General features: G+C 33.3%; 3 protein-coding genes across 5 annotated transcripts; 1 reads left to right on the top strand and 2 right to left on the bottom strand.

The window, feature by feature from the left end:
- Nucleotides 1–233: 233 nt before the first annotated feature.
- LOC11440642 (uncharacterized protein At3g49140) lies at nt 234–8046 on the top strand. 2 transcript variants are annotated; one of them, XM_003619368.4, is made up of 11 exons: nt 235–432; nt 737–842; nt 3186–3408; nt 4240–4342; nt 4438–4505; nt 4989–5165; nt 5282–5410; nt 5536–5871; nt 6386–6544; nt 6953–7048; nt 7660–8046. In XM_003619368.4, the coding sequence occupies exons 1-11, from the start codon at nt 360–362 to the stop codon at nt 7762–7764; spliced, it is 1575 nt and encodes a 524-aa protein (XP_003619416.1). In that variant the 5' UTR covers nt 235–359; the 3' UTR covers nt 7765–8046. The 2 variants fall into 2 exon arrangements, with proteins under 2 accessions (XP_024642074.1, XP_003619416.1); XM_024786306.2 differs by lacking the exons at nt 6953–7048; nt 7660–8046 and adding an exon at nt 6730–6922 and having other exon boundaries at nt 234–432.
- A 2135-nt stretch (nt 8047–10181) lies between these two features.
- On the bottom strand, nt 10182–15916 carry LOC11439705 (DNA-directed primase/polymerase protein). 2 transcript variants are annotated; one of them, XM_003619367.4, is made up of 14 exons: nt 15403–15916; nt 14935–15031; nt 14736–14857; nt 14547–14634; nt 14309–14455; nt 14173–14224; nt 13897–14071; nt 13630–13712; nt 13225–13437; nt 12445–12567; nt 11851–12007; nt 11524–11631; nt 10941–11006; nt 10182–10850 (listed from the first exon to the last, which is right to left on the bottom strand). In XM_003619367.4, exons 1-14 carry the CDS (start codon nt 15815–15817, stop codon nt 10699–10701), a joined length of 1998 nt encoding a protein of 665 aa, XP_003619415.2. In that variant the 5' UTR covers nt 15818–15916; the 3' UTR covers nt 10182–10698. The 2 variants fall into 2 exon arrangements, with proteins under 2 accessions (XP_003619415.2, XP_024641466.1); XM_024785698.2 differs by having other exon boundaries at nt 12445–12561.
- A 1548-nt stretch (nt 15917–17464) lies between these two features.
- LOC11438769 (DNA-directed primase/polymerase protein) lies at nt 17465–27122 on the bottom strand. The gene is made up of 14 exons (XM_003619366.4): nt 26917–27122; nt 25727–25878; nt 24661–24830; nt 24401–24547; nt 24264–24315; nt 23972–24146; nt 23119–23201; nt 22707–22919; nt 22109–22225; nt 21680–21836; nt 20484–20591; nt 19845–19910; nt 19501–19754; nt 17465–18656 (listed from the first exon to the last, which is right to left on the bottom strand). The coding sequence occupies exons 1-14, from the start codon at nt 26996–26998 to the stop codon at nt 18534–18536; spliced, it is 1899 nt and encodes a 632-aa protein (XP_003619414.2). The 5' UTR covers nt 26999–27122; the 3' UTR covers nt 17465–18533.
- Between the last annotated feature and the right edge of the window lie 363 nt (nt 27123–27485).

Below are 27485 nucleotides of genomic sequence, written 5' to 3'. Positions count from 1 at the left end.
GTTTATACTTACTCCCACTTATTTCTTGATGTATTTTCATATATTTGTACTTGTTTTATCATATATGAATTATAGTGTTAATTTCTTATAATTTATATAAGAATAAAATAATTTTTTTATTTATCAATAGAATATCATTTACTTAAAAAAAAAAAAATCCTAAAATATTAAAAAAGTTGAAATGATAAGCCTAAAATAAAAATAAAAAAAGTTGAACATGTTTGAGGCTGTATCCAATCACGAAGTAGACAAATCCAAAAGCAAAGTGTACCTCATCTTCTTTCTTCTTTCTTCTTTCTTCTTCTCTTCTCCACCACTATGCATCTCTCTTAACATAACACTTTCTTTCCCAACCAACTATGATGATTATCGACCCTCCCATTGCCACCCGCTTCCACCTCTCCTCCTCCTCCACTCGCTTTTCCAATCTCCGTACTCTCTCTCTCTCTCTCTCTCTCCATTTTCTGAGTGTTATATTTATTCTGTGATAACTCAGAAACTAAAACGGAAACATTGTTAGTAACAGTAGTTTTTACTATAAAGCACGGACACAAACACAGACACGCATAAATGAATTATTTCAATGTAATTACATTTCTCTGACACATGGACACATCTTTGATCAGAAGTGTCAGTGTTATATATAGAGATTGTTAGTTACTACTTGCTGGTTATTATAGATGTGCATTTGTTGATTAATATTTTTGAAACTTTTTTTTTATTTTTTTTTTGGCAGATAATAACCGTTCAACGTGGAATGCGGAGGATGTGAATGGTGGTGGATTAGGTTACGTGGCGTCGTGTAGACTTGCTTGTAGCTGCGGTGGTTTTGACGCGCCGTGGTATTGTTATTTAACTGTTATTATTAGAGTTTAATGGTGATGCAATGACAGTGTAAAATAGTTTTACACTATCATACAACTAAGAAACTGCCAATCTGCTATGTTATACAACTAATTTTGAAATAGTTTTGTGATATGGTGGAGTATTAAAGTTTATTGGATGTCAGTGTAAAACTATTTTACACCGTTGGGGCATCTTCTGTTTTGATGATTTACGGGTGAAGTTATGAAAATTAGTTTAGTTATGGTTGGGAAATTGTGGATACTTAAGGAAAGATTAGGTTCATGTCTCTAAAGCATGTGTATTTGTAAAATGTTGAAGTACCGTACTGGGTACATACTTGGTACCGGTACTTATTCTGTCATGAGAGAAATTTGTCGTTTTCTTATATATATATATATTCTTAACATTTGTGTATTTGTGATGTTTTGTTGTGAATTGAACAATTTACTTCTCATGTTATATTAATTAGAAAAGATCGTGTTTTATTGACCTACCTGTCCCTATTGTTTCGTACTCGTACCCATGCATCCTTGGTTGATGTTATTGGTTGTAACTGCGTTTAGAGAGAGTTTAACTTTCCTCTTGTGATAACCTCCGAGTATTCTCATGATAACCTCCGAGTAAAGATTTTGGAAAGGTTATTGTGACATTGGCTCCAATGTAACTGTGGTTAGAGGGAGTTTAACTTTCCTCTTGCGATTCTGTGGTTATATTTTTATGATTTTCAGGTGAAATTGTGGAAGTTAGTTAAGTTAGGGTTTGTGGATGAATGAGGAAAGATTCTGTTGATGTAGCTGCAGTTGCGTTTAGAGAGAGCTTAACTGTCTTACAGTGATTCGTTGTATCGTATGATGATTTAAGGGTGAAATTATGGAATTTAGTTAAGTTTAAGTTGCAATGTAATTGAAGTTGGATAGAGCTTTACATTGTGTCTGAGTACTTTATAGTTTACATTGTGTCTGTCTTACAGCCTCTTGGGTTTGTGAAAAACTATTGGTTGCTTACCATTTTCCATACACACTCAAATCAACAGTTGACATGTGTCTTCTGTCATTCTCTGCGAATGCTTTTACAAATGTCAAGTGTGTTAATGGTTGGTTTGAATTCAGATGGTAAATTGTGACTTCTTAGGAGTTGCTCTTGTTCTTCAAGTTAGTTTCAATTGTTCTCTTCTCTTGTATTTGATTCCAAATGTCATGTGAAATACCTCATTTTATTCTTGTAGTTAAGGTATTTGAGTTCGACCTTCATCCATCTACTTGTAGAAACACATTCCCCGCATAAAGTTATCTAGTGATATACTATTGTTTATTACCCTTAGTATGTTCTAAAATAAAAATAAATAAAAAAGGAAGTAAAAATCCACTACATTTATTGAGGAAAATTATAGTTTATAGTTTATTATGATATATTTACTGATTGTATGAACTATAATCTTTTGATTACTATTATTAGATGAGCATTTCTATGATTTTATTTATATTAGTTTTTTGCTAACTTGGTCTCATTCTACTTAAAATCCAATATTTGTTAGACTTAAACATTATCGGGTTTCTGCAGGTTTATAGGCAGTTTCAGGTCTAAAAAATTGACCCAATAAAAATTACGTGCAAGGTCAGAGACTAGCAAAACCTGATCTAAACCATCTCATGGACATCCCTACTTTAGACTGTTGAGCTTTATATGGATAAATTGTCATGATTGCACCGATTTGTTGCGATAAACTTTTGTTTTGAGAATTTGAGTTGGGCAACCCTAAACCTTACAAAACCGGTTTGTAAGGCGAGTGCTCCCCAAGCTTTATAACACTACATAGGCCATATCTCTAGGAAATGTGGGACTAAATCAACCCCTTCACACCCAACACGGTGAAGGTGTTGGAGGATGCAATGAACCCAACCCAAAATGCCGCAATTAGGCGGAATTTCCAACACACCCGCTCACGCTCGGGTAATGAGCCTGAAGTGTTGACAATGCGGGAAGCCCGACAACAGATCTACGATAGGCTCTGATATCATCTTAGGTTTTTATATTGGGCCTAACTCATCCTTACAAAATTGGCTTGTAAGGTGAGCAGTGCCACTCTCTACAAACTATAATCAGGCCTTATCTTTTATCAATGTGGGACTTGGTTTCTTCCCAAGAACTTTCATCCAAGATTTTCCTGAAGTGACATTACTTTGAAACACATTTTTCTTTATCCTGAGAAATGAATTAACAAATGCAAATTTTGTGACTTCTTGGTTTACTTGTACTTTATATTATAAATTGTCTACCTTTCATGTCTAGAAATACTGTATGTAATGAGAGGAAATAAATAATTTGATATAATTATGCAGGATAAGAAGTAAAAAGTACCTGGGCACTCCATTTCCCCGGAGAAACAAACTTGTGAAGAATAGAATTCGAGTATCATCACAACATCCTAGCTCAGACCAGGAACCTGTAAAGAAAAATGAGAAGCCATCCTATCACCCATTTGAGGAAATAGCTGCCTCCACATTGGAGATTAGTGAGGATGTTAGACTTACTGCAGCAGAAACAAGTAGAACTGTTATTGAGGTACTAATTTGTTTCACAAGGAGAAAATAAAATTTGGCAAACATTTGGTTTTCTTATTTCAGTGCTATTTTCGTACGACGGAATAAAAAAACCACATTGATTGGTTTACATGATGGCTAGACATTATCCTATGCTACAAAGCATGTAATTTTCTTACATGAAGGAAAATTAATAAAGATAAATATAAATGCTAAAACCATAGTCAGGGTTTCCGTTTCATTTTAGAAAATACTGTTCTATTCTCTCTGCTTGTTTAGAATTCATTTAGGATTACCTGCCTCCAAAAGGTAATAACATTTTTAAATAAGGAAGAACACCTTTTTTTCTAGGTTTACAGTTGGGTGTGTAGATAATTACAGATAAATAGGAGATTAAATTGGCCATTCTATTATTCTATGTTTTGAATCCATGTGTTATAATTAAACTATCCGAACAAACTACTCCAGAATTTTTCTTTCTAGTGCAGCCTGTTTTGACTTATTGAATATGCGTAAGTTGGGAAGATCGATTGCAACCCTAATAGAGTATATCTGCATTATGGGAAGTCTAGTTATGAAAAAATGTATAAATTTTGTTTGGATTTGCTAAATGTAAGTCACAATAACCCACTGTTTCTTTTGACAGAATTATTGAAATTGTGTCAAACGTCATTATAGTTTTTACTGAATGCAAACCTTTCGTCCTTCATCTTCATAGAAATCTGGCCCAACCTCAACTGATGCAATGAAAATGCTGTATTTGAGAAAATAACTATATCTAGCAGCTTATCGTATGCTTTTATTCTGTTTATCGTATGTATATCTGATGATGATTGTGGCATATCATTTTTAGGTTAACAGCAAAGCAACAATGGTGTTTTCAACTTTCGTTAATGATGAATATCATGATAATATTGTTTGGCCAGATTTGCCATATTTGACAGATGAACATGGAAGTAAGTGATGGCTATATGCTTATCCTACACTATGTATTGATTTTCCTGTTCTTGGGAAGTTTCACCCCCTTAATTAAATTCTACAAGCATCGCAGATATATATTTTCAAGCAAAGCCCGGTGAAGATATTTTGCAGTCCCTAACTTCAGAAAATAATTTTGTGGTAAGACTAGGTCTCTAACCTTGTAGATAATGCTGGAGAGTTTCCTATGAAATACTTACAACCAGTGCACTTGAACCATTTTCACATACTTACAGTTTTGTGTACTGTCCTTCTACTCTAACAAGTAGACATGTACTTTGAGGAAAACTCACCATACATAGATTCGGTGACCCTGTTCTTATATTAATGGCATTTTATAAGCAAGAAATTACAAAGTTACCTTCATTTTCTTGATGTTCATTCGTTGATATCAGAAAATGTTATATCCTCACACTTTTGGGCTTGTTGTGTTTCATTGTATTATTTTAAGTATTAAGCCTTATCCATGATTTGTTTGCTCAATTGATTAATTAGTTATCTTTTTCATCTTTCATTTTATTTTCAAATCCTTTTGTTCTAATCATAATTCTCAAGTTCTGTTTCACATTACGAAGTTTGCATATCTTAACAGGGTTATGGATTATCTTATTTGCATTTTTGTAGCAAGTCATAGTTGGTGTGGATACCATGGAAATGATCTCCGAGATGGACTTATCAGGTCCATCAGAAATTGACTTTGGGATTGAGGAAATTGATGATGAAGATACTGATGATTTAGATGACAGTGATGTTGAAGATGACGTAAATGAAAATGAAGATGAGAATGAGGATTATGACTCGGTCTGAATTTTTCATTGTTTTTAATGTAATTATGAGGCTTATGTTCATTTCTCAACTGATGTCACACATTATTGAAACGAAATATTATCCACTATTATTCATATTATTGTTTGCAGGAATGGCTGGCTGTTCTATCAGATGACGATGAGCTTGACGACGACGATGATGAAGCACTTGCAGATTGGGCAAAATTGGAGACGATGCGATTTTCTCATCCAATGGATTTTGCTAAAAAATTGACTGAGGTAGATGTTAATGTAACCTAATTTGTGGCTTTTGGAGACTACATTGTAACACCTTTTCTGTCGCACTTTTATTCGGTTTATTGGATATTAATTAACTTCATATTTTTATCATTACTACTTTCTAGATTGCTTCAGATGATCCAATTGATTGGATGGAGCAGCCTCCAGCTTGTGTAGTCTTCCAAGGAGTTATAAGACCTGCGTTTATTGAAGAAAATTCTCCAATACAGAAGCATCTATCTGCCAATCAATCCAGTACTGCCGAAATTAGTAAAGTAACAGAAAATAAAGAAGAAAGTGTTGGTGCGATTAATGGTCATGAGCACAATAAAGAGTCATCTGAAGATAACGCATCACAAAAGGTGGAAAATAATGAGAATGGTGATACCCCTTCAGACGAGACTTCCTTTTACAGATTGGAGATTGTTAAGATTCAAGTGTTTTCTGCACATGGACATCCTGTAAGCTATCTATGTATTTGTGTTTGTGTTTAGAGACAAGTGCCAGGAACTCCTAAAGTTGATCATGCACTTTGTTCATATTTATTGATTTTGGTGTTTTACGATGCAATTTAGTGACTGCTTTAATTGGTAATCATACTCAGTTAATAAATAATGGATATATTTAATTTAAAAGGGTTAAATACAGAAAGAAAGAAAAAACTATAACAGCTTCTTTACTGATTTATAAATATCGACCTAAAATTTTGTCATGAATGGTATTTTTCTCCTGCAACAACTTCAGATATTTCTCTAATTCATAACTCAATTGGTTAGAATCGTCAAACAAGTACACATCCATATAATTCAAAACTGTTCTAATTAGCTGGTAATCAACGATCCTATTTGCTGGCTTATTTATTCTAAGAAATACGAGGTATGACCTACCCATGGTTCAAGTGTTGATAATATAAAAACATTACATTGTGAATTGTTAAATCATATGTTATTAAATTTTTGTTCTGATTTTGCGCAGGTTGTCCTTGAAGTAGAAGACTACACGAAAGCTCAACCTGATGCTATTGCAAGGTCATCTTCCAAAATTATATCTCATTTGAAAGCTGCTGGAGAATCAGAAAAGACGTTGCAAGCCCTTAAGTCTCTCTGTTGGATATGCAAGGGTATTCAAGTGGAGGTAATACATAAACTCTTGACATGTTGTCTTCGATGCAATCACTTTCTTGCTAATTCCCCAGTTAAACGGTTTTGAGAGTGATTTTAGCGTATTTGGTTTAGAGTCATGAAGAAAGTTCTCATTCAATTACAGCCAAAAGTACAAATTAATGCAATATCTGATTCTACAGTATTTCACTACTATAGGTGCCGGAATAAGAATGTTTGTAGCACTATCTTTATAAATGAGAAGCCGTGGCTTATTAAAGGACATCTATCTGAATTTAAAATAGAAATGATCAAATACCATTTGGGAAGTTCATTACCTTCCTTGTCATCTGTTCCATTCTTTTTAGAACACTTAAGTACAGGAATTAGTACATTTGCCATGTTACAGTTGGTGATCAATGTTGATTACAATTCATTGCAGGAGGCACAACTTATCTGTGTGGACTCGCTCGGGTTTGACGTAAGGGTTTGTTCAGGAACTCAAGTTCAAACACTGAGATTCGGATTCAAGAAAAGGGTACCTCAGTTATCTTTCGTAGCCACATATTTAAATGCCTATATATTTTAAATAAAATCGTTTATGCCTTGTACTATACCTCCTAATACAAATACAAACTACGTAAAAATAAAGAGAGTTAAAAGCTGGTTCGAAATAAAGATATCTGAAACTGTTGACATATAAATAAATACTAAATAATTATATTTACGCTGTAAATATATTTTAGCTTACTCTCTAAGTTACTTAGGATAGAATATTATGTTGAATATTTATTCTATAAATATATCATAGCTTAGTCTCTAAGCTACTTACTCCTATATAATAAATCTTCCGTTGTGCTATTTAGATACACGGTTTTCATCGTATGTCTCTCTTATTCAACAAGAACTATAATAAATTTGTAGTTAAAGAAGAGGGGACATCATTTCATTTTTTTTATAGATCACAATTTTACAAAACTTCATAATTTTGGTAATTGCTTCATTGTGTTTAGAATTTGGGCTGAGAATTTGTTTTACCCTGACAAACACCACCTTCATATATCTGATCTTAGATTAGCTTATGTGCATGAAATTGCAACTTACTCAACACTTCTAATCTTATTTGCGCTTAATATATCATACTTGCAGGCTACGTCGGAATACAGTGCTGAGAGACAACTCAATGATATACTATTTCCAAGAAATCACCCCAAGCAACAAAAAACGAAGCAAACACATCAAAATGAATGCTAAAATGTCACTTCGCACGTGAAATTTTGTATGGCTTGTATGCTTTTGGCCAATGATTGTGTACAGAAGTGAAGGCAGGGTAAATGTCCCATGCAAATGCCAATGAGGTTGTGTAATTTTTGTTGCATTTAATCAATAATTGGAAGTAATGTTTTTCCTCAGTTACTTCCTTGTTATCCTGTCTCCTAAATTTTTTTTATAAACGTTTTCATACTATTTGTTGTGCAACAAGTAACTAGAGACGTTAGTCGTGAGAAGCTAATGAATTCGCTTGTTGTTCGTCAATTCGAAACAAACTAGATTTAGACCCGCGCAATGCATGGGTGTAGCAGATGTAAAGGCATTGTTTGATTATTTATTTTTGTTATTGATTGACTTATTTAATTATTGTTAGGTTTAGATAGATTTTGGTATTTGTTGAGTGTTCACATATAGAGATGCAAGACTGCCCCCTTCTGTTGACATCCCCTATCATCAGATTTGTTGAGTACTAACTAACGTGAAATGAAGCTAAAAAAAAAACTCTATTTATAGTTTTAAATAGTAAAATATTTATGCATGTAACTGATTATTGTTTATATTTTTATTAGTCAAGTGTGAATAATGATTAAAGTAGTCTCACATTAGATGAAAATGTAAGTATTGAGCAACATATAATGTGATAAATATAATCCATCAGTATTTTAGGCTCCCTTCATGATTCAACATGTGTAATTTATTGCATAAGCAATTAAATATTTTAGTTAAAAAACAATTTGAATACATTACTTGAGTTTTAAAAACATTTTTAACGTAATATATGTATGATTAAAAGCTGAACCAACTTGATAAAATGACACTAAACAAAAGTGTGAAATTGTCACCTCACCTGTCATTAGAAGACTATTTATAGAATAAATACCAACTAAATGCAATACCTCAAATTGTTTCTATGGCAAGGAGAGTGATCACAATTCATAACATTCAATTCTATAATAACAAATAAAGCATCAAATCAAATTAAAAAGAACATTGAATAAAATAAGAAGTGTATTCAAATAAAATGATATACTACAAATGACACCTGTAATGCATAATATTCATAACAAACAAGTACTAAATGAAGAGAGAAATCAAATTATGTTGGCTTATGCTTGATATAATATTATTATATCTAGGCTGTGTTTGGATGGATATTTTGACCGACCAAACCATATCTACGTATAAACCACTTATATGGTTTTAGATTTCTAACCATACCATATTTTATCGTAAACTGGTTATGAATATATAACCGATTACTCTTACAAATCTAGTTTCTAAATGGATATGATTTAATTTAAAAAAATTTCCAGTTTTTTTCTTAATCCGGATTAAAAATGGTTATTTATTGGTTTAAAAACCAGTTTTAAACCGGTGATTTTCTGGTTAAAACTGATTTTTAAGACCAAATTTAAAAATAAAAAAAAAAATCCAAATTTTGTTAAAATAAGAAACATGCACCAACAAATTTACAAAAAAATACAAGTTACAATAATATGGAGGACCCTCAACAATGGATGTGATTTACTAAGACTCTACAAATGCCAGCTGATATAACATATAATTTTAGAGTAACCAGCACTTGAATCTAAGGAAAACAAACTTGCAGGTCTACAACTAAAACTTAATCCATTATCCAATGACAATATAAATTGTTTACAAAATCCATATTATAATTTCCTAAAGCTGCAAACAACTTCCATAACTCTTATTTTACTAATTCGATAGAACCGTACACTTGCGGTTTTATTCCATCAAGTTTTTGGCGCCGCTACCAGGGAGTTAACTAATTTAATTAACCTTTTCTTTGTGATTAGAATCTTTTCTCTTCTCTTTTCTTCTACTTCTTTCTTTCTTTTGTTTTACCGTTAACTTCTTGGGTTCTCAATTTCTTATGCGAAGAAGTAAAAGTCTCGGAGAATTCATTCCTGAGATCGAAAGATATTTGCATAAGAAAAGGAGAGAGGCACAAAATAATATTGTCATGGCTGAACGTACTCTTAAAGAGTATGCAACACCTTCTACGGAAGAGCCACAAGCTATTATTGTGTACCCGACGGTTGAGGGTAACAACTTCGAAATCAAGCCTGCACTACTCAATTTGGTGCAGCAAAATCAGTTTTCTGGATCACCCACTGAGGATCTAAATCTCCATATTTCTTCCTTCCTAAGAATCAGTGGCACTATAAAAGAGAACCAAGAAGCCGTAAGACTTCATCTCTTTCCCTTTTCCTTAAGGGATAGAGCTAGCGCTTGGTTCCATTCCCTAGAAGTTCGTTCCATCACTTCATGGGATCAAATGAGGCGAGCATTCCTTGCCCGATTCTTTCCCCCTCTAAAACCACTAAACTAAGGGATCAAAATCTTTGCCAAAGGTTCTTTCTTCTAACATATTTCTCTATTTTCTGCAAGAGAGAATCCAAATGGGACCAAAATGTTCATGATTTCGCTGCAGCGATGCAATTTGCAACAGTTGTAGAGGATCCAAATCCGTCTAAAAGTGGTCACACCTTAATCGATCATGCAAAGGTATTAATGTGCTTGCACAATCATGCAACATTCTGCATGGCCCTACAACCCTTCCACGGGGACGTACACTAGTTCTGACAGTGCAAAATCTGAAGTCCACATCTCCAACACTTGAATTCATTTTCCTTCATCGGACATTAAGCTAATTTCCACATTTTCTCCCCAACTTTGCTGCTTTTCAAAATCTTTTCTCAATGTTTCTGTGGATAAGTGCTACAAACCCCTTTTTTTGCTTCAATCATGAGTCACTGGAGCTAATCATGATCCAAGAAGTAGAGAGCCACAGAAACTCCTTTCATCCATGAGACCTTATGAGTAGAGTATCATACAAATGGACAGATTCATCAATACTTACAAGGCACGTTATTGGCGAGCTGAATTGTGCTGCTAACATTCTGAATTCGGCTTGTTATCATCAGGTTGATGTCCCTGCTCATCTTCTACTGGCTGTTTATAATCTAACATTCCAGATGAACCAATAACAACTGAAGAATTGGAGAACACATGAACTGGAATTGGTCGTGAGGAAGATCGGTAACCTGTTCCCATTAATTATTAAACATGTTAAAAGAGAGTGAAGAATTGCGAGTCAAAAGAATCTTCTAACAGTTGATTGTAAATATATTAACCTTTGCAGTCAGGATCATGACATTTCTGATAATAAACTTCCCTTCTTAGATCAACAACGTACATCACTGGACCAGAAAATCATAAATGTATTAGTACATTGCACTCAGATAAGAGAAAACATAGTAAAATGAAAGACAATGTCAAGAACCAAAAAATTGAATTCTAAGGAGAGAACTATTTTATCAAAAGGTTAGAAAGAATAAAGAGACAGAGAAAGAATAGGATAGGGGAGATATTTCTCCTCCAATGGTTTCACTTTCTAGAACAGAGCCACTGCACTATTCACCAAAGCATACAAATCTGAATAAATGATCCCTCTCTATCCATGGATCGTTCTACTTATACACGTTATTCCTCTAACAATTCTTACTATTCTAATCACCCTTTATTCTATATTCTAACAGACACGGTGAAACCATATTACTTACTGTAGAGACAATGATTAATCATAATAAAAATTCTCTACCCAAAAATTCAAAAGCTCATTCAAGAGTGAAGAATCTTAACATTCAGACATGGCCACATATAAGTTCCAGTAGAAAAATAAGAATACACAAAAAAATAGCACTTCCTGTGGATTACCATTATTGCTTTTATGATGTCTTCCAATTCGCTCGCAGTATCTATTTTTTGTCATGTTGTAGACCATGAATCCAGATTCAGAGTATAAATACCAGCTGTGAATTTTTCCTGTATATTCAGCAACGTAACACAGTGAGGAGTATTACACTGAAGTCTCAACAAGCATGAGAATCTAGTGACAGCTTAAACATATGTGCCGAAGTTAAAAAAAAAAATAAAAAAAAAGTGAGTTGTGGACAACCAATGAAGTCTCAACATATACTTATTTGATAAGAGAATTACAAAATCAGGAGAATTACTATAAAAACACGCTATGATCACTATTACCTGGTATATTTCCCATAGAGGCAACGGATAATATAAATTCGTCTAGAGATGGGAATGGTGACTTTCCCTTGTAGTATGTTGTTGAAACATCACTTGTGCAAGTATTTAATGTAAATTCTGGATGACTTTGGACAGAGTTTCCAACGTTACAGTTCAACTGTCAAAGTCAAATAAGCAAGAATCATCAATCACGACAATTTAAATTTCTAGGAAGATACCAAGATGATTAATTGATCAACAGATCCCATATTCAAAACCAATGTACCGGTCTATGCACAAAAATCTTAGTAAAAACCTAACATGAAAATATCTTTTATTATTTTAAGCAAATAAATGTTATAATATTGAAAGATATGACAACCTTCAAATCAAACTGAATACAAATAAAGTTGTCCTGTGACTAAAAGGTCACGGGTTCAAATCTTGGAAACAGCCTCTTGTGTAAAAATCAGGGTAAGGTTGAGTACAGAACACCAAATGGTGGGACCCCTTCCTAGACTCTACGTATGCGGGAGCTTTACTGCACCGGGTTGTCCTTTTTTTTACAATAAATTTGATGCAATGGAAGCTTATAATTTTAAATCCCAAAATAACCTTTGTATCAAAATGCTGAGTCTTCACGCAATCTGAGTCTGGTTTGCCGACTAAAAGCTCCCCGCAATCAACATCCATATTGCATATCAAGGAAGCCATGAATATGTCTTCTTCACTCTGTCCCTTAAAGGCACCACAAAACTTTAAAGTGACTAAGTGACAATAAAAGTTGCATCAGAACTTTTAAAGGAAAAATGTATGCATTAATGCATGTATTATTGGCTTTTAAATTGAATAGAATACTACAACCCCTATCTGTCGTCAAAGAAATCTTAGATTCTTAGGTCAATAACTGACAAAAATGCATGCTATAATCCTCTCTACATGATAAAGAAAAGGGAAATGTTAACTGGTGCCCCTGGGCACTGGTTAAGGATATGAAAAAGGAAATTATATAGTAGTTAATGCATTGAATTTGTGTAATTAATTTATAATAAAGTCAAAAACAGTTTCCTTTTATGGTAATAATTTCCTTTTATGGTATTATGCTTAACCAGTGCCCCTGGGGCACCGGTTAGCAGGACCCGAAAGAAAAAGCATCAAATGGTAACGGATTCTTCCATGAGATCTCCGTGCAAGTATAACACTTATCATTCACCATTCTCACTCTTCAAGTTCATAGCTACTCTATCATATGCAGAGAGGAGTCTTCAATACTGAAACTAGTTATTCCAATTGTCATACTATTGTTACTTCTTTCTTGACGAAAATCCATTCTTGATAAAAGTATTTTGATGGTGTAATTTGAAATAGTGACATTAGGTAAGAAAAATACCATACCAAGTTCTTGCACTTAAATCTCTCCGTCGGCAAAAGAATTGATGTTTTTTCTGCCTTTGAAGATAGATGAAGACGGAAACAACGATTCCGAGAATATACAGCATTATCAACAAAAAGTTGTCCAACCGATTCATTGGTAATTGAATCTTTTGCAATAAACAATTTTTCATAGCTTTTATCTTTCCCCCTTGCGTTTAGAATTCTTGAGCATATCTGTCAATATAGTCGATAGTTTATACTTCTAGGAAAGATATACTACAGAGAAGGTTGTATTATCAGCCAGTGTAATTAATATTTTCGTAAGTAATTTCGCTTTGAAGCATTGATAATTACTGAATTAAAAATACTTATAAAATGACTCACTATGCGTGTTAACTGTGTAAAGATGAGCATACTTGGACTTACTTCTGAAACAAAAGCACCTGCATGGGAGTTATCCTTGAAAGCAGCCTTCGGTATGCGAATTATTAGATGACGAGAGAACTTATCTACAAGCACAATTAGCAAGAAATGATAAGGATCATTAAATATGGGAAAATATTAGAATCAAAGCCACATTGTACAACAAGGATCATTAATGTCGTCTGTTACGCAAAAAGGAAAATCTTATCGACTATAAGTTTAAAAGCTACATTGTACAACAAATGCAGCAGACATGAAGAAAAGTCATACCTTCAGTTGAAGAATCAAGTTCGACTATCCAATCCTGGTCTCCAAGGATTTCATACTTTTCATGCAAGGCTTCTAGAACTGTTGATATCAAAAGATTAACCATTTCGTCTCCATTCTTTCCTACGTTGACTTTTCTATTAAACTCCAAATCAAAATAAAGGTGGCACGGTAAACCCTGGGAGCAAAACAAACTTTTAAGACTAGAAAAAGCATTCATGGCAAATGGACAGCTTACATCACACAATATAACTACTTCCATTAAATCGCGGTTATTACCTCTTGAATCACTTCATAAAAATGACGGGTTTTGGAATCCATGGTTTTGTACCTAAGATTACAGAACTCAGAAATATGAATATTTAGAAACAATGATCTTAGTCATGATTAATCGAAAGAAAATTATACGACAGACCTTTGCCAGAATTCTGTATATGTAGTCACAAGGAACCTTCTATATCCATTCAAGTGATCTTGATAACAAAAGAGATGAACATCTTCTTGTCCTTTGGCAAACTTTATTGCTTCATTCTGTTTCGAAAACGTAAACCAGACTTCCTTCCTATACAAGAAAGTGGCATTTGTAAATTCTACCACTGAACATCAAAAATAAATTCCATAAGTTATGAAATGAAATAACCATAGCTGCTAACCCTTCTTTAAACTTCAGTGCCTCCGGGAAACTTGGATTCAAATAAATTCTCGTCGTACTCCCTACGACATTCTGAATTGAGGCTTTGCCTTTTACAAATACATAAAACAAATCGGTTAAGTAAAACTCAACAAATCTAATCTCCAATACATTATAAATGAAAAATTCATTCCAAATTTAATTTACTCACCCCTAAATATCTTAACCTTAGCAAACTGAATAACGATTACAGGGGATCCTTCAACAGCTTTACTCATCAGTTTATGCAACTCATCAACATAATTGCCAAATAAAGTACACTCACATTTACCACTGCACAAATAAAACTCAACACCATTGAAATAACTTTACTATAAAGAAATTAAGATGAATTAGTTAATGCTGCTAACCTGTGATCAGTTAACTCAATCACAAGAATCTTTGTCAGTTTTCCGTCCCTAACAAACTCCCTCTCAGCAGAAATACCAGTCATTAAGCCAATTACATCTATACAGAGAAGCATGTAATAGTAAGCGTTTTATCATAAGTTTCCTTAAAAAAAAAAAATATAAAGAAAGCTTAATATATGTTTACCCCTGTAATATTAGCGATGTCTGGTTTACCTCCTGTAAAAAAAAAAAAAAAAGTTTATACTCCAACCCTGTAATTTGAAGATTCTTTGATTTTGAACTTTCATTAATTTTAACTGTACAAAATCGATGATATGGCAGGGGGTAAACCGAAATTCGTTCAAATTACAGGAGGCTAAAGAATCTTCAAATTCCAGGGTTGGAATCTAAATTAGCAAAAAAACTGCTAATAGTAAACATATATTAATCTATAAAGAATTACAACATTTGTAGACAATTTGAACTTACCAACTAAATATTCATAGTCTTGGGTACGGCTGGTTATCTGAGAAATGTCAGTGAGAGTTAATCCATGGTTTGGAATCAATGAGATTTCATAATCATGGGACTCCTCCACCTTAGTTTTCATTTGGAATATTAGTTTGTATGTATGATGCGTAGTCCTATAAGCACCAGAGTTTAGCAAGACAGTAAAGTTTGATAACTTGTAAACTTTTCCCTCAATCAATTTGTGCTGAAAAAGATACATCAACTGCTTGGGAATAGTAGCATGTATTTTCACCCCGTTTTGATCAATAAGCACCATTTCAATAGAGGTAAACAATGGAACTTCCCACAACCTAATAACTCGAACAACAAATCTCCAGGCATCAGCGTTTCTACCAGGAACAACATCATCCAAATTATGTATAGACTTATCCATCACCAAATGTAAGTAAGGAACCACCCAAACAAACTTGCAATGTATTTTTGGTACAAAACAATGCAGCAAAGAGCAGCTTATATAGAAAAAAAAAAAATCTTAATAGGTAACAAGGTATAGCAAAAATGCAATGAATGAGTGTGTTATTTATAGAAGATAACCAACTCTCTAACTATCTAAGTTACCTATCATTTAACTCTAGTTAATTTATTATATGGTAATACTTTTGTCTTGGGAAACAAGTAATAACAGCTCAATGAACAGAATTTTGTACTATAAAGGTGTTCTATAACAGTATTCGCTGTAAAACTCTAACTCAGGCTTTCTAGATTTTGCCACGTGTGATATAACAAGTAATCCAACGGCGTAGATAGTTTCTCTATAAATCTTTACAAATCACCGCACATGGGGAAGTAAGGGAAAAATGTTGCAAAAAAAAAATTAAAAATATATTATTTTAAAAATTTGTGGTTGTAAACAAGCATGGATTAAAATATTCATCGATCAACATGTAGAATCTCTCTTAATATAAAAAGATAAGATGTTGTGGAAATTCTATTAATGTCCTGGCTTGGTTAATTGACAAATCATCAAAGTAAGGGTAAAATCTGTCTTTAATTTACTTTATTCAACCAAATTACCACAATTAACTAAGATGATGTCATGTAACTATAAAGAATTAATAGTTTAGTTCATTTGCTCTTCATAAAGTCATTTCCATTTGATGCCAACTAAATAAATCCGATTTTGGTTGACACGGAAAACGAAAAAAGTTTTCTTTTGTACAAAAAAGATATAATCTAATGTCATATCTACAATGAAGTGGAGGCAAATTTTCAATTTCAAATTTCAAATACTCTTATAATTGTCATTCACTACTCTTTCATAATTTAATACTCTCTCATTCTCTCTCTTTCAAAAAAAAAAAATCTCTCTCATTCTCTCAAATGTCTCTCCTCTCTCATTTTCCTTTTAAGTTGATAATTCAATTTGAAATTCTAACATATATTTTTAAAATTTACCTCTCTTAAATATAGTTTAACTTGAATCTCAAAATGTCTTCGTCAAATCAACTTATCCTCATTCAAATTATGTAGTTAATACATGCTAGCAAGTGATCTTTCATATTCTTCATCCTTTTGGTGTTTCCATGACCATGACCACTTATTCCTATAATTTTGATTAAGCTCCAGTTTCAGGTAGGTTTTGAATTTCATAAGCATGTGGTTATTTCCTTTGGAGCAATGTTATTTGAACAATCATTTGCTAACAATTTTTATGACAATCTCATTTTTCTCTCCTTATTGTTCAAAAACAATAGAGAGAGAAAAATGAAGAGATAGTGTAAGAATATAATGTGAGTTTGAGAAAGGAAGTTGTCTAAAAATTGTCACAAAATGGTTGTACAAATCATCATTGGAAGACGAACAGATATATCAACTAAATGCAATACCTCGAATTGATTCTATGGCAATAGATAATGATCATAATTTATAACATTCAATAATAACAAAGAACGTTGAACAAATTAAGTGTATTCAAACAAAATGATCTACAATCCTAACTATTAATTTACTTACACATCTTGAAGAAATAAACACATAAGAAAACTATAATGCATAACATTAGTAAGAAACAAACAAGAAATGAAGAAAAAATTCAAATTCTATTGGCTCATGCTTGATACAATATTCTGAGATCACTTTCATATAGCTTGAAAATATGTGTGGTTTAGGGTGGGCAAAAAAACCAAAAATTGAACTGAACCAAAAAAAAAACTAAACCATTACTAACAGTTCTGAATCTGAACTGAAGCAGTTCAATTCAGTTCAAAATAGTTCAGTTCGATTCGAAACAGTTCAGTGCAGTTCGGAACAGTTCAGTTCAGTAACTAAAATTCAATTTCATTTGTTTTTTCATATTTTTTTCAAAGGTATCAATAATAACAATTCAGTTCAGTTCGGAACAGTTCAGTTCGGTTTGAAACAGTTCAGTTTGGTTTGAAATGCAAACAGTTCAGTTCAGTTATTTTAAATTTAGCACACAGTTCAGTTCAGTTCGGTTCAGTTTTCATCCAGAACTGAACCATGCCCACCCCTAGTTGAAACTTCACAAGAGAATAGAGTTCTTAGATGGTTGTGTAACTCCGGTGTACATTCTTCCATCTCATGTCATTCTCATTCTCTCTCCATCATCTTTCTATCTTCTCTTTTCTCTCTCTTGCCCCTCCCTTTTGTTTTCTGCAGGAGAGGATCCCAATGGGCCCAAAAGGCGTATGAATCCTTTGCAGCAGGAGCACTGTGCAACAGCTGTAGAGATCCAAAAGTTATCGCAACTTAAACGGTCGTGCAAAGGTCTTCATGTGCTTGACTGTAATGCAAAATTCTGCATGGCCCTATAACCTTTCTGCAGAAACGTGCACTAGTTCTGACAGTGCAAAAGTTGAAGTCCATGTCTCCGACGCTTGAATTCATTTTCCTTCTTCAGATATTAAGCTCATTTTCCGCATTTTCTCCATAACTTCTCAGCTTTACAGGATCTCTTCTCTATGTTGCTGCGGTAAGTGCTACAAACCCCTTTTTTGGCTTCAATCATCAAGTCCTTACAGCTAATTATTGATCAAAAAAGTACAGAGCCACAGAAACTCGTTTCATCTGAGACCTTCTGAATAGAGTATCATACAAATGGACAGATTCATCATTACTTGCACATCACATTACTGGCGAGCTGAATTGTGCTGTGAACATTCTGAATTAGTTGAAGTATATGTCAGTTCAACCTGGGATGCAGTGCTTTCTACAGCCAGCCACCATTCTTCATCTCCATCATCAATTGCCTCCTGATTTGAACACATTTTATGGAACTGATATTTAATGTTCTGTTCATGTGAACAATTAAGATAAATAATCAACACATACAAATTAAACCCTGAATGCATCAATTTACAAATCCATTCTTCGGTGAAAAAAAGTATATTAGGTGTAGGGATATATATACTAATATGTTCACTATCATGTTAGGATATTCTTTAAGAAAAAATGTCAGCAGCTTATGTCGCACTATTTTGTTATATTTAAAAAAAAAATGTTAGCAGCTTATGTCGTTTTTGTTCTGCGATACACTATTTAATACAAAATATTGTGAAATAGCGGCACTATAGCACTGTTGCGTGGCGGAATTCAAACAAACTGCTATTTTCCACAATCCGCAATGGACATCACTGTTTTTGATACAGGAAACCCTATAGATTTTATCCAAGTATCAAACAATTGGCTTGTGCCGATACAACACATTCACCTAGGAAAACAAATGCACCCCCCACATCACACAGAGAGGAGAAGGTTCATTTTTTACTTCACGGGGTTGAAAGAAAGATTTTATCATGCCCTTGCACCCACTTGCAAAGAGGTCTTCACCAGCTGAGCTTGTCAACATCTTACATCGCTCAATCCGCTTATCAAAAACAAAAACCATTTAATTCTTATAACTTCACTTCAAATTTAATTTAGTCCTTTAGTTCAAAACAGATTAAAAGTAGGTCCCTGTTTGTTTTAAAATCAAACAAAGCACAATCTATTGTATTTGAAACTACACTCTCCTATGCCGTCTAAATAAAGGGGATAGGGCTTCAGTCCTATTGTTAAACAAGATAACAAGGGAAAGCTAAATTAAGACAGACTAACCTTGCTGCATAGCTCTGTTGCAGTTTTCTTATTCTCCACTTCCTCAACTACTTTTATCGCTTCTAGCCACCATGAATCACTGTAGTTGTCTTCAACAGTGTCTTCATATTGCAGAAAATTGGGCTTGTTATCATTCGGTTGATGTCCCTGCTCATCTTCTGAATGTTTATCATCTAACATCCCAGATGAACCAATAACAACTGAAGGATTGGCCAACACGTGAACTGGAATTGGTCGCGAGGAAGATCGGTAACCTGTTCCCATTAATTAATTAACATGTTAAAAGAGAGTGAAAAATTGCGAGTCAAAAGAGTCCTCTATCAGTTTGTTGTAAATATATTAACCTCTGCAGTCAGGATCATGACATTTCTGATAATACACTGCCATTCTTAGATCAACAACGTATATCACTGGACCAGAAAATCATCAAATGTATTAGTAAGTTGCAATCAGATTAGAATGAAAGACAAAGTTAGGAACCACAAATTGAACTATAAGGAGAGAACTAATTTATTAAAAGATTACAAAGTGCAAGAGCGTCAGAGAGGGAAAGAATAGGATAGGAGACAAATCTCTCCTCCAATGGTTTCCCCTTCTACAACAGAGCCACTGCTCTATTCATCAAAGTATATAAATCTGAATAAATGAACCCTCTCTATCCATGTATTCGATCTATTTATACATGTTATTCCTCTAACTATCCAACGAAATACCTAACTGCTCTAGCAACTCTTAATACTTTAATAATCACCCTTTATTCTATATCCTGACAGACAAGGTGAAAACACATTACTTACTACTGCAAAGACGAGAGAAAAGTCTCTTACCTTGCTAAATTTACAATCATAATCATAACACAAGGAATCTCTACCCAAATATTCAAAAACTCATTCAAGAGTGGAGAATTATAACATTCAGACGTCGCAAAAAAAAATCCAGTAGAAAAATAAGAACATACAAAAAAAGTACTTCCGGGAGATTACCATTATTGCTTTTATGAGGTCTGCCAATTCGCTCGCAATATCTATTTTTTATCATGCTGTAGACCATCAGTCCAAATTCAGAGAATAAATACCAGCTATGAATTTTTCCTGCATATTCAGCAAAGTAACACAGTTAGTAGAATTACACTGAAGTCTCAACAAGCTTGAAAATGTAGGGACAGCTTAAACAATGAAGTTAAATAAATAAGTGTGTTGTGGACAGCCAATAAACATTGAAATAAACAAACTTAATATAACACCATGAGGATTCTAAAATAAGGTCAAGTAATCATGTAAAACTTCAATTTAGCAGTTGAGGTTGAGTTCAGTGAGACAGTTATACAGTAAAATATGGGGAAAACTGCAACAGAGGTCCTTTAACTTAATTTTGAATAAGTCCTTTATCTTTCTTTTGTGTCAAATTAGTCTTTAAAATTATTTACACCGTTGATACAATTTTAATTTTTTTTTCTTCGTCTACTTATGTAACAAATTTGTGTACATGATTATTGAATGATATACTATAAAGAATATTTCACCACTAAACAACATAACTAAACCCTCTTTAACAACAACGATATCATAATCTTAGATAAAAACTAGAAAAAGATATGTTTATGTGGATGAATTGGATATAATAACAGTCATTGTGATGTAATTTAGAAGTTATCTTCATGAATTCAAGATATAATTTACTTTTTTGAATAGTCAAACAAGACTTTTGGTAGCATTGTTGGCATTTTTAAACATAAGCGACTAGCCTGACACAAAAAAAATAAAAAAATAAAGGACCTATTTGAAGCTTTAAATTAAGTTAAAAGACCTTTGGTGCAATTTTGCCTAAAATATATTTGGAAGATACGGAGATAAGAAGTTTTGATTTTTCAATAAAAATAAATAAACAATGCAAAGTCATAACTACCCAAATTTTTGTTGTGCTGAGAAAGCAAGAACAGTTCAAAGACTAATGATGAAATTTACAAGAACTTTATTCTCAGAAACTTCTCGGACTCCAAGCCCAAGGGAAAGCAGGACGAAGATGCTACCAATTGATATCATGGGAGTCTGTGAAGGTGTGTGAGAAAAAAGTATACGCAACGCTACAAGTATCATTACTGAATAATAGTAAAACAAAATCAAACTCATTTAATTGTTTCATTTATTACTATAAAAACATGCTTTGACCACTATATTACCTGGTATGTTTCCCACAGAGGCAACGGATAATATAAATTCTTCCAGACGTGGGAATGGTGACTTTCCCATGAAGTATGTTGTTGAAACATCACTTGTACAAGTATTTAATGCAAATTCTGTATGACTTTGGACAGAGTGTCCAACGTTACCATTCAACTGTCAAAGTCAAATAAGCAACAATCAGTAATCACGACAATTTAAATTTCTAGGAATCCACCATGATGGTTATAATTGATCAACAGATCAGTATTCACAAAACCAAGATACCAGTCTAAGTCTCGATATGCTAAATCCTATACACAGAAATCTTAGTAAAAACTTGACATAATAGTACTTTGTATTATTTCAAAGAAATAAATTTTATAAATTAAACTGAATACAAATAAATTTGATGCAATGGAAGTTTATAATTTAAAGCCCAAAACAACCTCTGTATCAAAATGCAGAGTCTTCACACAATCTAAGTCTGGTTTGCAGACAAGAAGCTTTCCGCAATCAGCGTCCATGTTGCATATCAAGGAAGCCATGAACATGTCTTCTTCACTCTGTCACTTAAAGGCACGACAAAACTGAAAAATAACTAAGTGACAATAAAAATTGCATCAAACCATTTAAAGGAAAAATCTAGTCATAAATACAACGGTTTGATCATGGTCATGCATGTACTGTTAGCATTTAAATTGGATAGGATACTACAACCTTTATCTGTCTTTGACAAGAAATATTAGATTTTTAGGTCAATAACCGACAAAACTACATGCTATAATCCTCTCTAAATGACAAAGAAAAAGCATCAAATGGGTGACAGATTCTTCCATAGGATCTCTGCGCAAGTATAACACTTATTACACCGCACTCTCAGTTTCAAGTTCCTCCCTATTCTATTATAATATGCAAAGTGGGCTTGGAACTAGTTATTCCAATAGTCATAATATTGTTATTCTTTCTTGAGGAAAATCATTTCTGATAAACCTATTTTGATGGTATAATAAGAAATAGTGATATTAGGTAAGAAAAATTCCATACCAAATTCTTGCACTTAAATCTCTCTGTTGGCAAAAGAATTGAACTTTTTCCTGCCTTTGAAGATAGATGAAGACGGAAACAACGATTCCGGGTATATACAGCAGTATCCACAAAAAGTTGGCTAGCAGATTCATTGGTACTTGAATCTTTTGCGATAAACAATTTTTCATAACTTTTATCTTTCCCCCTTGCATTTAGAATTCTTGAGCATATCTGACAAAATAGTCAATAATTGATACTTCTACAAAAGCAATACTACAGAGAAGGTTGTGTTATCAGCTAGTATAATTAATATTTTCATAAGTAATTTCGCTTTGAAGCATTGATAATTATTAATTACTGAATTAAAAATATTTATAAAATGACTCATTATGTGTGTTAACTGTGTAAAGATGAGCATACTTGGACTTACTTCTGAAACAAATGCACCTGCATGGGAGTTATCCTTGAAAGCAGCCTTCGGTATGCGAATTATTAGATGACGAGAGAACTTATCTGCAAGTACATTTAATAAGAAATGATAAGAAAATATTAGAATCAACGTCATAGCAGCACTTACAATTGCTTAATTTATTCATAAAAGTTAAAAATATAAAGAAAGAACATCTAAATCAAATATAAAATGTTTTAGAAAACAGTAAAGAAAACCATGTAGAAGAGCGCTTAGAAAGCGCTGAAGGTGGAATTGGTTCAACGTTAAAGTCCCTTAGCACTTCTTACAAGGACAAGGAATTGAATTCCCCCATCACCGAGAACAGATGTGCTGTAGAGAAAGATGAGAATCACCTATTTTGTCAAACCCGCGCCAATCCAGCAGCATATATAAAGAATTATAAAGAAATGGAGAGAGGGAGATAGATAAAGGCAGCTTAAGCATTTCAGGGTCAACAAGATAAGATATGCAATCTTCAAAGTTTCTATTTTATAAGTTCAAAATGTTTTGGTCGACAAGAGGACCAATAAAAAGGATGGCAGCCATTCTCAGTGAGGACACATGAACACTTTTTCCCGTGCATTAATCAATTCTTGCCAAAGCCAATATGTCAATGCTAGTATATGCAGATTATCTGAATTTTACTCTAAATTACATTTAAGAAATAATAAACCAAAGAGAAAATGTAAATGCAGATGGAACCATAAATTCATGTCATTCATTTTTGAAAGAAAAGACATAAGAAAGCAGGAAAATCTTATTCACTGCAGGTTTCAAAGCTACAGTATACAACAAATGCAATAGACATGATTCACTTGAAGAAAAACCATACCTTCAGTTGAAGAATCAAGTTCTACTATCCAATCATGGTCTCCATGGATTTCATACTTTTCATGTAAGGCTTCAAGAACTACTGATATCAAAAGATCAACCATTTCGTCTCCATTCTTTCCTACGTTGACTTTTCTATTAAACTCCAAATCAAAATAAAGGTGGCACGGTAAACCCTGGGAGAAAAAAAACTTGAGACTAGAAAAAGCATACATGGCAAATGAACAGCTTACGTCACACAATATAACTACTTCCATTAAATCAAGTGAACAATAAAAACACGCAATTATTACCTCTTGAATCACTTCATAATGATGACGGAATTTGGAATCCATGTTTTTGTACCTGAGAGTACAGAACTCACAATATGAATATATAGAAACAAGGATCTTAGCCATAATTAATTGAAAGAGAATTATATGAATGAGACCTTCGCCAGAATTCTGTATATGTAGACACAAGGAACCTTCTCTGGCCATTAAAGTGATTTTGATAACTAAAGAGATGAACATCTTCTTGACCTTTGGCAAAATTTATTGCTTCATCCTGCCTTGGGAATGTAAACCAAACTTCTTTCCTAGACCAAAAAAAAAAAGCTTGATTCATGTCATAATCAAATACATTAAGTACATGAAAAATAAACAAGTGGAAAAAGTAAAGGGCACGTAGAAATCAGCTTCGGAAAAACACCTTATGTTCTGTTTATTTCGCTGAGAGAGATCAATACGTATCTCATGCAACAAACGCCATAAACGAGTTGGTTTTTTCGGAGGTACGCCATGAGGTGAACCATAGAATACAACTGGAGATATCTGCTTCCGATTACTACAACTTTTGGTTTTAGCTATTGCTGATTTAAGCTGAAATGGAATGAAGTTTAGTTTTGACACGCATAAAGTATGAACCTAGTAGCAGTGATAATGGTACAAGAGGATGCATTATATAACAAATATATGTAAAGAAACAAATAGTAATAACCAATTTTCTTTTTGAAATAAAAATAAGCAATTAAACAAGATGTCACTAGAAACAACGCATACAATTCTTCTCACAGCATTTGAAGAGTAGTAGTTAGGTATAAAGCAACTATTTGACAAAAAAGTTGCAGTCTGTTCAAATTGACTATGGCCATATGGATAGGCTTATTTAGGTTTATATACTCACATAAGCATTTGTGAGATTATTTGAGAGTTTATGGAAACACCTTATGGCATGTTTGTCCATAACCTTTTTTCCGCTTATTTCCATAACCTCTTCAGGATAGTTTAAGAAAATAGCTTATAACTTGTATGAAAACAATTTGACTTTACTTTATTTTGTTGTAAAAATAGCACATACATAAGCACTTATATGATAAACGTTTATACTATACGCACTTAATCAAGTTACTTATCCAAGCAGGGCCTAAAGGGGATACCAAGTTTCAGTATGACCCTTTATTTATTTTCAATTTTACACTTCATTTAAACTATATTATTTACAATTTTTGCCCTTATTGTAAGAATTGAAATACTATTCATCAAAATTTTAAAAATAAATAATAAAAAAAAGTATACATAACTCATAACCAACCATATTTACTCAAATAAAAGAGAAGAATACATAATAGTAAAACGGACAGAAACAATGTACTAACAAAAGTTTTAAGTTTTTTTTGAAGAAGCTAAATTAGCCCACCTAAATTGGCACTGGGGAGAATCGAACCTGGGACCTCAAGGAGAATGTACTAATAGGAGTAACTAACTACATCACTTACTTTCTCAATTGAAGATTCTAGATTTGTAGTTTTGATGCGTGATAAAGGAGTTTTCTCTTCTCTTCCAATTGATCCTTGATTTGGAGATTCTGCTGCAAACCCATTGTTCTCCAATTTCCTTTTCCTCCTTTTTCTTTCAATCAATGCAGATTCTGTATTTCACATTTTTAATTTCATACTCAGCAAATGAAATTGGTATAGTTTACTAAGATTTGTTTCTAACTATAAAGTACGGACGCAGACACTGGATACCTCTGTAGCACCGACACTTCTGATCGAAGACGTGTCAGGTGCTTGACACATGTTAGTATCCAATACCCACACAACACTGACACATGTGACTACATTCAATTTCTCAAGTTATTACTGGTGTTGGTGTTGACGTGTCATATAGACAAGGACACTACACATAACACCGGATATGACATTCACATTGACAGGCTGACACTTGACACTAATTATAATTTGAGAAAATGAATTAATTGAACATAATCATGTGTGTCCCAGACACGAAACATGCCTGACACGTATTCATCAGAGTTGTTTCATAGTCATCAATATGAATATAATCAACAATATTTACAAAAGAAAGTTGAAATTTTATAGTTTACTACGCTCTGATTCTAACTTTAAAGCACGAACACAAACATTAGATACCTTTGTAGCTTATAGCACCGACACCTCTGATTCATCATGTTTTCAGTGTCTGGCTTGACACATGTGACTACATTCAATTAATTCATTTTCATAAATTATTACTCGTGTAGTCGTGTTGATGCACCGGATATTACACTCACATTTACATGTCAATACCAATAATAATTTGAAAGTAATCACATGTGTCAGTGTTGTCCAACTTGTTTCAGTATCTAACACCTCCGATCCAACGTGTGTCCATGTCTAACTTTGACGGTATATTGACACATATTCAATTAATTCATTTTCTCAGATTATTACTTGCGTTGACGTGTCATAGATCAGACACCGGATATAACACTCACATTGACATATCAACACCAATAATAATTTGATAAAATTGAATTAATTGAAAGTAATCACATGTGTCAGTGTTGTGTTGATGTCAAATACACTGAAACGTGTTGGACACTGGACACGCCTTCATCAGAAGTATCTAATAAGAAAAAAATTAGAAAAGAAAAAAAGAACAGAGAGAGGAATGAAAGACTTACTGGGTGGTGATATACCGCATTTGAAACAAGCGAACAAACGATCAACATCGTTCATGTTGTTGTTGTTCTTTGATGATGACATTGGATTTTTTTTCTTCTTCTTTTCTTTCTGGTTTCTGTAAGAAGAAAAAAAATGAGAATTTCAATTTTGAGATTGTGAAATTTTCGATTTTCTTGCACTTTTCCGTTAGGGGCGGGAATTTGAATTTCAGGAGAAATTTGAGGAATGAGGAAAGTGTTTCGGAACCGGGCCAAAACGTGTAGGAATTTGGGTCTGGATCCGGTCTGATCAAATATGGGCCTTAAAGCCCGACCTGAAATATTGTTAGATGGGTCATCTATGTTTTTCCAAAATAACATATTAATATATTTTTTAAAGGAATACACCATATCTATTTTATTTTTATATATTTTTTTAACGTTTAATTTATGGTTGATTGTTTTAAAATGACCTTGTAATATATAGAAAGTATGAAAAATGACTATAAACGCAGACGAGCACCAAACTTGTTGTCCATGAGGTACGAGTTTGGGTAAGAAATTTTTAATAAACGTGCGTATGAGGATGG

The sequence above is a fragment of the Medicago truncatula genome, chromosome 6 (genome assembly GCF_003473485.1).
Source record: "Medicago truncatula cultivar Jemalong A17 chromosome 6, MtrunA17r5.0-ANR, whole genome shotgun sequence".
Lineage (NCBI taxonomy): Eukaryota > Viridiplantae > Streptophyta > Magnoliopsida > Fabales > Fabaceae > Medicago > Medicago truncatula.
This window is presented reverse-complemented; position numbering and strand designations above follow the sequence as displayed.